Source organism: Salvia splendens, chromosome 9 (genome assembly GCF_004379255.2).
Source record: "Salvia splendens isolate huo1 chromosome 9, SspV2, whole genome shotgun sequence".
Classification (NCBI taxonomy): domain Eukaryota; kingdom Viridiplantae; phylum Streptophyta; class Magnoliopsida; order Lamiales; family Lamiaceae; genus Salvia; species Salvia splendens.
Genome location: NC_056040.1, coordinates 7,565,054 through 7,579,552, shown reverse-complemented (window position 1 = coordinate 7,579,552; position 14,499 = coordinate 7,565,054). Strand labels below are relative to the sequence as shown.

The 14,499-nt window shown below is 36.7% G+C and overlaps 2 protein-coding genes across 2 annotated transcripts; one reads left to right on the top strand and one right to left on the bottom strand.

The window, feature by feature from the left end:
• Positions 1 to 317: 317 nt before the first annotated feature.
• Positions 318 to 3,360, bottom strand: LOC121749630. Its single transcript, XM_042144213.1, has 4 exons — positions 2,064 to 3,360; positions 1,779 to 1,940; positions 1,597 to 1,688; positions 318 to 1,133 (listed from the first exon to the last, which is right to left on the bottom strand). The coding sequence occupies exons 1-4, from the start codon at positions 3,216 to 3,218 to the stop codon at positions 494 to 496; spliced, it is 2,049 nt and encodes a 682-aa protein (XP_042000147.1). The 5' UTR covers positions 3,219 to 3,360; the 3' UTR covers positions 318 to 493.
• Positions 3,361 to 4,387: 1,027 nt separating this feature from the next.
• Positions 4,388 to 9,667, top strand: LOC121748956 (nucleolar complex protein 2 homolog). The gene is made up of 13 exons (XM_042143547.1): positions 4,388 to 4,620; positions 4,764 to 4,827; positions 4,969 to 5,077; positions 5,167 to 5,218; positions 5,325 to 5,416; positions 6,347 to 6,415; positions 6,825 to 7,319; positions 7,643 to 7,945; positions 8,044 to 8,367; positions 8,479 to 8,685; positions 8,838 to 8,927; positions 9,014 to 9,111; positions 9,335 to 9,667. Exons 1-13 carry the CDS (start codon positions 4,515 to 4,517, stop codon positions 9,438 to 9,440), a joined length of 2,115 nt encoding a protein of 704 aa, XP_041999481.1. The 5' UTR covers positions 4,388 to 4,514; the 3' UTR covers positions 9,441 to 9,667.
• The last annotated feature ends 4,832 nt before the right edge of the window (positions 9,668 to 14,499 follow it).

Here is a 14,499-nt window from a genome sequence, read left to right as displayed (position 1 = left end):
ATAATGGAGCTATGTCCACTAAATCTAAAGCAAAGCTGAAATAAGGGAATCTTTTTGCAGTTTGCCAGAGCTGAAAACTTCAAATAAGAATGCTGCAAAGCCAAAAGAAAACAAGTAGCTGCTGATGTTCATGTTAACGCTGTGCAGCCAAAAGAAACAGAGATAATAGAGAGCCCTTCAAGCTCAGCTCAGTCTCAGTTATAACAACCATCAAATTCAATATAGCCTTGTATTTTCTTATTGTTTGACAAATTCAATATAGCCTTGTATTTTTCTATCAAACTTGCTTGACATAATCAATATTTTCCAGCGTTGAGGATTCCGAAACAAAACTCATATTTGCTGAGAACATAATGTATCAAATAAATGAGATGTTATACTTGATGGCTGATATATTGGCATCACAATTCAATCAAATCCATGTAAATTGATATTGAGAAGAATTTCCCTAATATTATCAACAAACACATCGTCAGCAAGGTGAGGAGGCAGGTCACTGGAATGACATGACAAACGAATAAATCTTTCCCTTCAAGCGCTCCGCCTTGTCCATCAGCACCCCGTCCCTTCTAGAGACAACACGATCCAACCAGTCGTTGACTCGTTTCAGCTGAGACAAAATAGTGGCCATAGGGCCACAGTCGAGACCTCCACCATTGCCTGTAGCAGACTTGCCAAATACTCGAAAACCAGCATCAAGGGACTCCTCAACAAACCTCAGGAACCACATTTGCATCTCAGACAGCAAATTCTTTCCAAGATCTACAGTTTCGTTCATTCCCATGCATCGAGTCCATGTTCCAGCCACTGATGGTGACAACTTCTTGACAGGTTCACTGATAGAGAGCCTCTTCTTTGAACTTTGCTCCACCTTTGATAAGCCATCAAATTCTTCGTTTGTGAGGAGGGAGACAACCTCAAGGTTCGTGGCCAAAGCAGCTTCCACCCATAGCTTGCTGGGTTTTGGCAGCTCTGTAGATGTAGAATCTGTACTTCTTGATGAACTGTGGCTACCAAAAATCAACTCAACGTCTGCTGTTGATTTCAGGGCATCCTCATAAATGGACATGAATCGGTCGATAGTAGGCAGAGGATTCTCAGGCTTTGACATTGCAACTAAATCAGAAAACATGCTGCAAGTTGAACAGTTCAAAAAGGTCAATACATATGTTCTAGATTGCCTTTTTACTAAAGCAGCAGTTATGTTTCCGTACTTTTAGTATAAAAACTTGGGCATTCAAATTTTTTTTATTCTAAACAATGATTATAATGAATATCACATAATCATGTTTGAAAGAAATAATCATTATGTGAAATCTAATACTATAAGACAAATGAAAATGTTGTAATTGGTTAACTTTACCATACTAGTTTAGGATAGTCTAGGCCCAATAGTCTATCCATAGAACCGAGACAAGATGCCTTCTATGTTTAGGTAATTACATGACAATTGACAAGAAGACTTCAGTGTTCAGTCTGATCTCTCATGTTCAAGTTCACAAATTATGTTCTAACTATGGCTTCTTCATTGAACCTCTCGATCCATGGAAACAAATCACCTATAAATATATCCAGTTTTCTGGAGTTAGACTATACCTCAAGTTTCTGACAACAGATTCAGTTGCAATGGCTTCCTCTAAAGCTTCAGCAGCAGCTATTGAAGCAATTCTTCTCCTCTGCATAGCATCCTGATCCAAGAACACACAAACAGATTCATTTTTCAATTCTGAATAACATAAAGGAACATAAATAATACTAAATATCATATCTTTATATACCTTCCCAAGTTTAGCAAGACCTGAAGTAACCGCATCAAGAGAAACACTGCCATCAGTCCATTTCTTTTCATGTATGGTGATCACTGTGGCCGCGCCATTCGGTTTCTCATTCGGACTCTCAGATTTCTCATGTACATCGCTTAGACGCCTAGATATAGCAGCCTGAAAAGGAAAAACACCACCACACTTTAAGATGAAAACAAGTTCATACAATTCAACCAAAAACAAAGCTAATTCAACCAAAAATGAAAGAACTTTCATGAGGCTAAAATGCAAGAACTGGACCTGTGTCCTCAGGATAGCCTGGAGATCGATTTTGTTCTTAGCCAGGGACTTTTCTTTATGTTCAGAAGAGCTGCCGCCGGATGCTGGTCCATCATCCCAATTTTTCCTACTGGGAGGTCTCCCATTCCCAACAAGCGCTTCAGAAACCTTTGAAATTCCAGCAGCTATATTAGCCATCTTCTTCCTTCCCGAGGAGTCCACTGCAGGCGATGCCCTAAGCCCGCCAGATAGCCTTCGAGCTGGAGACAACGACATCCTCCTTGCCACAATCGGGCTCGCCTGCCGCCTCCCAGCAGTCGGCGATGGCTGCCGGTACCTAGATGGTACAATTATCGCAGGCTCCTTTGATGTCCTCCTATTTTCTTCCTTTGCGACCACAAGGCTCGGGACCACACATTTTGATGGAGCAGGCGAGGAAGACCTCTTCCCTGATTTAGCCGCCGGCGACGGATCCCTCTCCGCTACCACAGCTTTCCTCCCAGCTGCTGCTAATGGTCTCTGCTTCTGCGACCCCGGCGATGTAAACCTTTGCGAGATCTTATCCGATCCAACTCTACTGCTAATAGAGCTATTATCATCTCCGCAATTCGCAGCTACATTCACATTAACATTCTCTTTTTTGGGGGCAATTACATGCCTGGCGCCCTTTCCCTCTCCGAATTTCTCCTTTCCATCCGTCTCCTTCTTCCCCGCCCTGGACAAATAGGCAGCGAAGGGGTCGGCGGAGGGGCTGGAGTCGGAAACCGGCTGAATGACGAATCCGTTTTTGGAAGGGGAGATCCGAGCAATTAGGGGCTCGGGGGATCCGATGAAGGGCTGGCGGCCGGCGACGGGGCGGAGGTTGACGGGCGTGGGGACGGGAGGGGAGTCAGAGTCGAAGAGGAGGCGATCGAGGTGCACGAATTGACCTAATTGGAGGCGATTGTTGAGGATTAGGTCAGTGTCGCGGTCGGAGAGGGAGACGTAGGTTGAATTGAGGGAGTCGGAGAGCTGGACGTAGAATCCGTTGTGCGGCCATAGAGAATCGGCGGCGGAGAGAGCGGGGAGGATGCCGATGACCTGGAGGAGGGGGCTGCGGTGGTCGCCGGTGACTTTGGTGGTGGAATTCATCGATTGGAGGAGCTTGAGGAGGATTCCGGGGGTTAGAGAGGCCATTTTGGAGAGAGGCGAAGAGGGGAGAGAGGGTTTCTTACTTTCTTCTTTAGGAGAGGTGAATTAGAGTGATGAGAAATTGAAAGTGGGATGGATGCCTGAGCATATCTTTGTGTTGTGGGTTGACGACAGATGAAGAAATTGGGGTTTTAGGGATTAAGATGGTGACCGTTAAAGATTTGAAATTCAAAAAAATGGCTTTTCCGCTTAAATTATTCTAACGGTGCCTTCTTCTATAGGGCCCACAGCAGTTGGATTCAAGCAAAAATAATTGTTATATGCAAGCCGATTTGGTAAATAATTGTCACATCCCTTTTGTATTGATTTTGATTTTGATTTTGATTACTTCAAATTCATTAAATAAACTCGACATTCACTTTATTTGTACATTAAGTTTTGTCAAAAACTACTATATGCTGTTGCATAAAATCATTTGTGTAACAAGTATTCATATATGGTCTTATATTAAGGTACTTATGTACAATTACATGCAATCTTAACAAAGCATAGAGCCGATTTACAGTCATGGAGATTTTACAAAAAGGAATTGTAAAATCTAATTGCAAGACAAATGCCATAACAAAATCAATATCTATGATGATGGTTGGACTTGGTTATAATCTTTTAAAATTAAATGTCAACAATTACTCAAATACTCAATAAATATAACTCCCATCAAATTTAATCAATACATTTAGTATTGGCTTATATTCTTCATATTGATTTCAAATACCATTCACACAACTGGAGTACTCCCTCTGATTAAATGTCTCATATTTGACCGGCATAAGTTTTAAAAAATTGTTTAACTTTATAGTAAAATGGATAGAAAAGTTAGTGAAATGTGCGGCCTACTTTTATATACTGGTTTTATAATAAAATGTGAGTGAAATGAGTTAGTAGAATGTATGATACACTTACCAAATATAATAAAAGTGAAATGAGACATTCATTGGTGGACGAGCAAAAAAGGAAAAATTGGACATTTAATAGCGGACGGAGGGAGTACTATTTTGCACTGTAAATATAAATTTGTTTTTAAAAAATTTAGAATGGTAGATATTTACAAAAGTTGTTGGTAAAGTATGACAACTTTGATAAGATAAATAAAAGAGCAGCCCAAGAAATATTTAAAATATGGTGGCCCAAATAAGATATAGTAGCCCGCCTCTTGTTGAACCCTAGTTAAACCCTTTCTCCACTAACCTCCACTTTACCCCCAAATTGCATTAGGGCTCAATCGGAGAGTAGCAAATACAAATTTATTGCGCAATCGCATAATCGAAGAGTGCGAATTTCATGGGTAAGCTAGGAAAGAAGGCGCGAAAATTTGCGAAGAAGCATCTTCAGTCTGTGCTGAAGCAGCGGCGAAAAACGAAAGCTTTGTTCAAGAGGAAAGCTCCAAGTTAGTAATCTGTGTAACCCGTTGATAATTTAGTGTAGATAGTTCTGGTTCATGCAGAAACTAACATTATGTATGCATTGTTTTTGTGAATTTAGAGTTGAATTCGTGTGCCTTTATACATGTGCAATTTCTGTATACTGCAGAAAACGGGCTAAATGACTCCGAGGAGGAGACAGTGGATGAATATGCAGGCACTTTTAATGGAAGGTAACAAGGTGAATTTGATTCGCATTCTTTATGCTTTAATTTTCAACTCATGGTTGGAGATTCTGTTCGATATAGACTGCCTTTTGTGTGTTGATGAAGGCTGCGGTGTGTACTCAAGCATATTCTCAATCCTTTTTTCAGGAACAGTGAACCCGAGAGCACTGTAATTACTTCTCTTGATGCAGCATTCACTGAAAATGAAACAGACGAGATTGCACTTGCATCAGATAGTGATGGTTATCTTTCGGAGGTTCTTGATTTTATTCCGTTTCCTTTTTATCAATCTCCACATAAATTTTATCTTGTCGCCAGTCCAATGATTGTGTTTTCTATGTCTAGGATCCAAGCTGCCCATACTCGGTGGAGAGTGAAACGGAGAAAACACTAGAAGGTCAAATTGTTTGCTACATTACTTCTCTCTCTTAGTCAATCTTTCTACTTATTTAAAATTGCTGTTAATGGTCTAACATCTTAATAAATATTTATCTTTTATGCAGATACAATTGTTACTGTCTATTCAGCTCAGAACAGTAAAATTCAGTCTGATCTCTCTGCTCTAAAGAAGAAACTGGATAGGCTGAGAAAGAAGGTAATTTCACCTTTTCGAGTTTTGTTGTTTAACAATTGCATCATGGAACTTTCTGTTGAGTAACTATGTGGATAAACTAAAAATGAGAACTATGTAGTTGATTGATACTTCGCCTTGCATGTGTCATGACTGATGCTTATTGGTATAGCTTTAACATGCTTCTCTTCTGTGCTGATAAAAGTATGTAAGATAATATGCGGTTTTCTCTTTATTTACGTAGTGAAAAAATCTCCCCATCTTTTGTCTGACCAAGATCTTTAGGTGGTACTTGGTAGGTATATTTAAACTTATTAATATACTGGATGAAGCATTTTGTGCTGATGATTCTCTATAACATTGTCCTGTGAACTTTTCATCTTCCATGCCCAGAGAACTATTTCCTCCTTATTACTTTTATACTTTATGGGACCTTTCACATGCTTATTAAAAAATTATCATTGTTTCGTGCTTTTGACCAAAAAATTTAAAATATAAGTAGGATAGCAAAAATTCTCAATAGGAAGGAATAATAGTAAAATATAATGAGGAATGAGGCTAAGCCCAGTTACTCTGTATCTGTTTGTATTGCATTTCTTCTGTCTGCTATATTTGATAATTAGACTAGACCTTTTCACTTGTAATGAATATGGGTGTCACACTTTTAAATAATTTTGCATCTCTTCATTATCTTTGTTTTCCTTATGTCTTTTGCTCTGCGTGGAATCATAAAGTATAATGGAAATTTGCTTAGTCATGTGCATTCTCTCTATGTGGATGTGGTTGGATTTATTTGCTTGGAACTGAACTAGCATGGATACTTTTACTTCACCTTCTCGTGTATATTTTGTTTTCATCTCTCTCATGCCAAGCTCTTGGTCTTTTACATGCTTATGAGAAATATGTTCTCTTATATTATTGTTTAATTTGGCAACTTACTTTAAAACATTACAGGATCCAGGTTTCAACAACTTCTTAGAAAGCTTCAAAAGTAGTGCTGAGACAATTCAAAATGAAGATTCAGTAAGATATTTGCTAACTTTTGCTCTGTTTGCTTGTTATTGTTCTTTATTTCTTAGGGCATGGTGAAGGTTTTTAATACTGCTCGACTTATATATGGGAATGTTAAGAAACCAAGTATCATGCCTGATTCAGTTCACATCTTTTGGAGCAACGAAGGATTATTTAACCCCATCCCAGCTATATGAGCCTTTAAATCATCCATTGTATATACGTTAAAACATGATAATAGTGAAAATATAGATTCAGAGCCTTGACTTACTGACCATTTGATATACCTAAATCTATCTTGATGGTTCTGAAAGTGTGTTAAGAAATACTTCTTGATTGGTTTCAGCATTGGCCATTGAGGCAAAAAAAGTCCCAGACTCTCATTGTTAATAGCTTTTTCCTATATTTTCTCTTGTAATAGTGTTCAGATGAAGGTGACTTAAGTGATCATGAGGAGCAGGGTGAAGATGACCATGAAGAAAAAATTCTCTCTAATCAAGTCATTGTTACATGGTGTCAAATGGTCAAAGAAGATAACAGCCAGTCAGTATTTGTTAGCCTACTAAATGCCTACCGCACAGCATGTCACTATGGAGTTGAATCAGTTGGCCACCGAATTGACAGCAGTAAAACATTTTGCAACATTCTCGTTTATACACTCTCTAATGCAGATGGTGTATTTCGAGGCATATTGCAAACATCATCTTTGAACAGCAAAAACGAGACAGTAGAAAAACTACAGAAAAACTCAAAATGGAAAGGCGTGAAATCTCTTGTCAAATCTTTTGTGAGAAGTACGTTGTTTTTGTTGGATCAGATTACTGACTCAGAAATTCTGACTTTTGCAATGATGAGGATTCGAGCTTCTCTGATATTCTTTGTTGCATTTCCATCTCTGGTTCAACGACTCCTTAAGGTAACTTGAAGTTTTCCTTGTTTTGAAATGTTTTTAGATTCCTTTTTTTTTAATTAATCACATCTGTTCTCTGGTGGAGCTCTGGATCTTTGCTGTTCTTGTATTATTCACTGTTAAAGCAAAAGATTCAACTTGCTATGATTGGATTTTATTGCGTAGGAAGTGAAAGAGCACTGTAGATATAATTCCTACTGCTATATAATTGTCCGTTCAACTTGGGCAAAATGGATGGCCTTTGATCTATCAATAAAACCAGCCACTTTTCAAATGAAAATGTCCACATTATATATTTATATTATCTGATTCCAACATTTATTAAACAGGCAACAGTTCATTTGTGGGCAACAAGCGGAAGGGTCCTATCATCAGCTTCCTTTCTTGTCATAAGGGATGTTGCTGCTATGTTTGGTTCAGATCACTTTGATACCTGCCTAGCAAAAACTTCCATATCATTTCTTTCTCGATCTAGAGTAACAGAGATCACTGACATTGAACATATGCAATTCTTAAGGGATTGCATAGTAGAGTTGTGTTGTCTAGATGTGCAGAAATCATCTGTTAAGGCTGTTGCTTCTTTAAGTCATTGTGCCAATATATTTAGCTTGGCGTTACAAACAAAGAAAAAGGTTTGATGTCTAATTTAATTTTTTAATCTATCGTTTTTAAACGCAAATGTAAATGTCAGATTCTGATTGGAATGAATTTCCCTTTTCTTATGAGACAGGAAGCTGTTAGAAAGATTTGCAGTTGGGAATATGTCAACTGTGTTGATATGTGGGTCAGGTTCATATCAGCAAATATACGCGACTTTGATCTTCAGTCCCTGTTCTTTATGACCGTAAAACTTATTAATGGTGTAGCTCACATGTTTCCTGGTCCAAGATATTTACCTCTGAGACTCAAGTCCATTGAGTGGCTGAATTGTCTATCCAGTTCGGGTGGAACTTTTATACCTGTTGCTTCATTAGTGCTGGATATTTTGGAATATAAGGTTGTCGGGGAGGGAAGAAAAGCTCAAATCGCAATCGATACTGCGACTGTCTTGAAGGTGGGTATCATGTTTATTCTATCACATGCAGAAAGTCTGTTGTCAATTTCTACTCAATTTAATGCAATATTTGGACCTTGCTACCTTGTAATTGGGAACTGACATTTGCAGCTGCCCAAACACTACCTAAAATCAAAAAGCTTTCAAGACGAATGCTTTCAGTCTGCTGTCAAACAGCTTGCACTTCACTTTTCTCAGTGGAGCTACCATATTTCCTTCCCTGACCTGGCTACTATTCCACTAATCCGCCTGAGAAGGATTCTTGATATCACAACTCTAGAAAGCTTGCGTCGCATTGTGAAGCGCATGATTGATCAGGTATAGTATTGCTTACTAGTTCGCCCTTTTATCTTGTGAGTTTAGACAGAATGTAGATGTTGGTAATGAAGCTATGTCCTCTAAATCGGAAGCAAAAATGATATTTCTGGCAAAACAGCCATTGTGATTAGTTCATACATTTGCTTCTGCAGGTGGAGCAGAATGTGGACCTTGTGCAGAAGAAAAGGGAAGATGCGCCTTTCTCCCCTCTTGATCATCAATCAGCAGATTCTTTTCTTCAGGTTTCTATCTCTGAATCCAATTGTTCATACTCTTACGTGTGTTGGGACATAATTTAATCGAGTATCGTGGCTGAACATTCATGCAGCTTGAAAAGTCCAGTCTGAACTCTCCATTTACTCAATATTACAGAAGTGTCCTGGACAAGGCTTGTGAAAGAAAGTTGCATAAATTTGATAAGAAAAGGTACAGTTACTCACACTCTAGCTGCCCTTATGGTTTAACTATTGTCAATGACATAAAGAGTAATCTTGATGCAATACTTGATGAATCATCATGTGTTTGGTAAAGAAGAAATAAGGGAAAAGATTGGGATCTTGTGTTTTTGTAAACCATAAAATGACATTTTCAATTATCTGAGAAGAGTGTTATTTGTTTGTTTTCTATTGAACGAGGACTATTTTTGCAGTTTGCCAGAGCTGAAAACTTCAAAAAAGAATGCTGCAAAACCCAAAAGAAAACCAGTAGCTGCTGAAGATCACCCTGCTGAAAATGGAACGGTGAGTAGTAAATGAAGAAGGAAGGGGAGCCCTTGAATCTCAGTTATAAATTATGGCCCATCAAAGCTTGGTTTTCCAAGGAATTCACTCAATTTTGGAATCAGAATACTAGATTCAAATTCAATATAGCCTTCTTTTTTTTTTTCTCATTGTTGTATTCTATTCGCTGAGTTCAATGTATCTGGAGATCATAACTCTTTTTTTATTATCAAAATTGATAGAGAGGAATTTGCTTAGCATCATCAATATTTTTCAGTATTGAATACTCTGAATTTTGTACAACTCATATTTGCTGAGAACATAATTCATCAATGGAATGAGATGTTATAGTTGATGGCTGATATGTTTTATGTGCTCAACCAAGCCTGATTCTGAATATTGGTAAAAATATTGGCATCATGGTTCAATCAAAACCAGGCAATTTGCTTTACAGTAGTAATTTGTTCAACTAACTGTTGTCTAATCTGATTAACCTCTCTAATAAATGAACCTAAACATGATGAACAGTATGCAAATGCAGGTGCTTTCAATGAAGGAATCATCTTCCCTCTATCTGATTGCAGCTTATCGACCCAACGACCATGGCGTTGGGGTCATTGTTTCCACCACAACTCAGTACTCTGACCACCTCCCACAGCCCTGATGAGCCTCTGCTCGCATCTCCAACCACCTTCTTTTCGTGGCTTTGAAACTTCAACGTTGGAGATGGTGTCGGGATGGGGCTGTGACGGTAGCTCTGCCTGCTCTTAATATCCCTCAGCTCCATTTTACTTGAAACTCTTGAAATCCCAGTCAAGAACAAGAACCATCTTGCTTTCCCAGATGGTGAGGATGTCAATATAGGCATCTTATGCAGTGGGAAATCATACCCTTTTCCCTGCTTGCTGCCGTTGTGCTTTTTCTTGGATGCTTGAGTTGTCCTCTTGGAGCCAACCCGCCATCTGAACATGCTCCAACCGCGCTTTTCCGTTGGTTGTTTGATGTCGACTTCTTTGGGTGGAACGATGCCTGATGCATCTATTGGTTGTTTGTAAGGGATGATCTTCCCACAGAAGATGATGTTCTCGGGTGGGAAACACGGGGTGGGTTGAGCGAGCTCGTGGCTGAAGAACTCGAAGTAGTCGTGGTGGTCGTCCGAGGACATGGAGGTTGAGCCTTGTGAGTCAGCTGACAGATTTTCTTCCCATTCTTCAACACTTTGATCACCAAACAATGGGAGATCACGAAAAGAAAGTGTCTCATCTAATTCATCTGTTGTGTCATGCATGCCTTGATGCTCCAAGAATGATTCTTGAACCAACATTTTGAGTGTTTTTTTTCCTTCTTTTTTTGGGTGATCTATGTTATGACTTAGGATGGTGGGAGGGTTTGAGGAGTTTATATATGGAAAAGGGTTTTTGTGGGAGACAAAGATTGTGAAACATGAAAAGGATTGGTGTTTGTTTGACTAAAATAATGAAGAAATTGGTTGATGGCTCTTGGGGTGCTTTTTGGCTTTCTTCTAGATCAACAAATAAAGGAGTTAAAAATGGATTTCTAGTGTATAAAATAAGTTTGAATATTAGTTGGTTTTCTAGAAGGGCATGCCATAGGCGACAGACAGGACATGTCAGATCAGATTAAGGGCCAATATACACTAAATATGGGTATTTAGCATAAGATTAAAACTTCTTTTTTTAACTGTAACTGCATTTCGTCGAGGCTTGTACATAGTTTAATTGGACTGTTGAATATGCTGTATGTTTTGGAATTCACAATAGTTAAAATCAAGAAAAATTTTAGTAAGTAAACTATAGTTGTGAGGTGTTTATTTTGAGTGATTAAATAAATTGATAAAATATACTTAGGGTTTAATGTTTGAAGGATATAATTGTCAAATAAAAACTTAATAAATTCATCCAAGTAAATGGTAAAACAGGTTGAATTTCTTTATATTTATCCATCGCATCACTCAAATTAAATGTGATTAAGATTTTGTTATAGTGTATACTTATTCTTGTCTACCTAACCTGAATGAAGCAAATACACACACACACACACACACACACACACACTAAAATTAAGTGGCCAGCACAAATGAACTGTTACAACTGCCTGCAATCAATTTCTCTCTCATTTTTCCAATACAATAGTACAATAGAAGAGATTTGAAGTCCAAATTTCAGAATTTAACACCTCGATCAATTTCTTTGCCACATTGATTGATGTAGAAAATCCCTCTATTGTTTAGTTAATTATTTCATAAATGTTTCTTTAATGTAGTTACCTACAAATTATTGCTAGCTAATTAATGACGTAACAGTCTATCATCTAATTGAGTCAAATATAGGTCACACATATTAATTATTCACTTAAATGGAGTATAAGGTAGTTTCCTATGCGTTTAATTAACTCAATAAAAACAGTATAGGTACAATATAATCTATTTCGTTAATATGTGTTGGATATTTGAGTTTAAGGTAATACGTAGCATTTAACAAAACATTTTTCCCATTTCTAATTTAGAACAAGACTTTTGAATTTTGACACAAAAAATGACTTTTTAGAATTGATTTATAACATTAATATTTCCATTTAGATTAAAATTGACATGACTGTCGACAAAATATACATGGACTTGGACACGTGGAAAAATTATAACAACAATCGTTTAATCACAGTTATGGATCGACTAGTTCACATGCACACTTCCAACAATTACACCAGCTTTTATTTTGATTAATTTATACAATTGTAAATATTTTGATCGACTTATAATGCTACCTTACATTTAAAAATCATATTATTATATTCGTAAAAAAATAAAATACTGTAAGTGATAAACACATTCTAGCAACTTCTTTTACTTCTCATTTTCTTTCCTACCTAAATCATAAAAACAATGTAATGTTGAACTAATAAAAGACATAGTTTTGGGATCAAAGAGAGACTATTATAGAATATGATTCCAGATTGAGGCTTTCGTAAGTAATTAAGCTCAATAAATTGCCCGCAGGGGCGTAGCGCAGTTGGCAACGGAGAGGGCAGATCTTGTTGCAATGAGTCTGGGTTCGAATTCCACTGCTGTCGTGTAGTTGCTTTCATCGCTAAGGCACAAGTGTGAGGCCTTGGGAGATGGGCTTCTGGCAGCCAGTGGGTTGAGGCCTCCCCCTTAACGGGCTACTGCGTATCCTGATTGAACCCCCTCATGGCCTTACATGATGTCGGGCCGGAGTGTGGGGGCCGCCAAGGCGATGGAATCGCCTTTTGCTGCAATTAAACTCAATAAAAGAAAAGTAAACTAGATAGTATGCATAGAAGTTTCCGTTGTTACATGGATTATATAGTCTTCACTTCTAGAAAATGGGGCCCAGTTTACCAGAATAAATAGGTTAGTATACTATAAAGAATTAAATTTATGTAATTTGTCGACATTATATTTCAGTCTTCACTCAATGAAAGAATTATATAAATGAAAACGGGCATAGTTAATTTCGACAAAAAAAAATCTCGAAATGATGATTTTTTTCCATGAGATATTATAAGTGACTTTACCATAAAATTGCTCGTAGACTCGTAGTGGTGAGATAATATTAGTAAATCGCAAAACAAAATAGCACTCCCTCTCTATCCAATTGTAAGTGTTTCGTTATTTTTTGACAAATGAATTAAAAAAATTTGTGTTTTGTGTTTAAAATATTAAAACCAAAATATTTTTTTTCTAAGCAAAACAAATTGCAATTGATGATTGACTGAAACAAAAGATTTTTCAGTCACGGTTGTGGTGTGGAGGTTTAACATAATCCCATGATTTAGGAAGACGATATGATGACTTTCCATCAAAGTATTAACAAAGTCATGAGATCATACATAAAATTTATTAACGTACCACAAATTAAAATCTTCTAGAATAAGAAATAATTAATAAGATTAAATTTTTTTCACGTCGTAATTGTATGATTGCATCGTGGACTTCATTGTCATTGAAAAAAATTACTTTTATATTAATTGGTCGCAGATGTTACTACTATTTACGTAGTATTTTCAAAAACGTATTCATTTCAAATAAGAAATATCAGAAATATTTGGCATTTTGTTATCACACCGGAAAAGAAAAAGGAAATTGCAGGAAAAGAGAAATAGTGCTCATTTTCCTCTAGTTGACTCCTGTTTACACGTTTCCTCATAATAATAAATTACTACTTTTACTTTGATTCTTTTGAAACGTAGTTGAAGGCTTAAAAGCACTCATGTATTCTAGAATACCAAATCAACTAAAAAAGAAAATATGACGATTTCTTATAGTACTAGTATTGTTTATTCGGATTACAAAATACAAATTTATTAATTATATTCAACATAGGTTTGGTTCAATTTTACGGTTTGGCGGTGACTATATGTTTTTTATAGAAAAAAATATATGCCGATGTTGGTATATGTCTGGTCTCTTTAATAGAATACTCCATATAAGGGTTTTGTATGTATAAGTATTTACTAATTTTTAACTAGTTTTTTTTTATTCTTTAAATTTGAAAACTATCATTGATATTTATGACATTTTTCAAAAGAGATATTTTTGACACATTATGTGTAAGCTTCGCTAATTATTAGATCGAATGAAGCTACACAACAACCATTTCTATACATTGTGATTGTTTATTACTATCTTAATGCTGCAATTCTTATAATTTTAAAATTTGTAGTTGATATTTTTGACACATTATGCGTAAGCATAGCTGATAACATTATATTGAAAGAAACTACGCAACAACTACTTTTCTAATATGTAGTTGATAGCATTAGGTAACGAGTTTAGATTCTTTATGAAGATTAAGAGAATCAAATTGTCTATTTTTTTTCCCCTTAAAACTCAATAAATTTATATGGTGGCTTCAATTATTTTAACCTTACACACTAGTGAGTTCTCAGCCTAATTTCGAACTTACAATTTTCTACGACTTTCTTGAGTTAATTTTGCGCTTATGTGATAAACAACTTGATTTGACAAATGGCTATTCTATTCTTGTTTGTTTATTGATTTTGCAAGTATGAAGAACGTTTGATTCCAAGATATCCAAATTTATGAAAAAGTTTA

Bases quoted from the DNA above. Each gene is read 5' to 3' on its own strand.
- LOC121748956 (XM_042143547.1), top strand. From the start codon at position 4,515: ATGGGTAAGCTAGGAAAGAAGGCGCGAAAATTTGCGAAGAAGCATCTT. The intron at 5,078-5,166 runs GTTCTTGATTTT...TTCTATGTCTAG, and splicing joins GTGATGGTTATCTTTCGGAG to GATCCAAGCTGCCCATACTC. The intron at 7,946-8,043 runs GTTTGATGTCTA...CTTATGAGACAG, and splicing joins CGTTACAAACAAAGAAAAAG to GAAGCTGTTAGAAAGATTTG.
- LOC121749630 (XM_042144213.1), bottom strand. From the start codon at position 3,218: ATGGCCTCTCTAACCCCCGGAATCCTCCTCAAGCTCCTCCAATCGATG. The intron at 1,941-2,063 runs GTCCAGTTCTTG...TTTCCTTTTCAG, and splicing joins AGGCTATCCTGAGGACACAG to GCTGCTATATCTAGGCGTCT. The intron at 1,134-1,596 runs GTATAGTCTAAC...TTCAACTTGCAG, and splicing joins TCTGTTGTCAGAAACTTGAG to CATGTTTTCTGATTTAGTTG.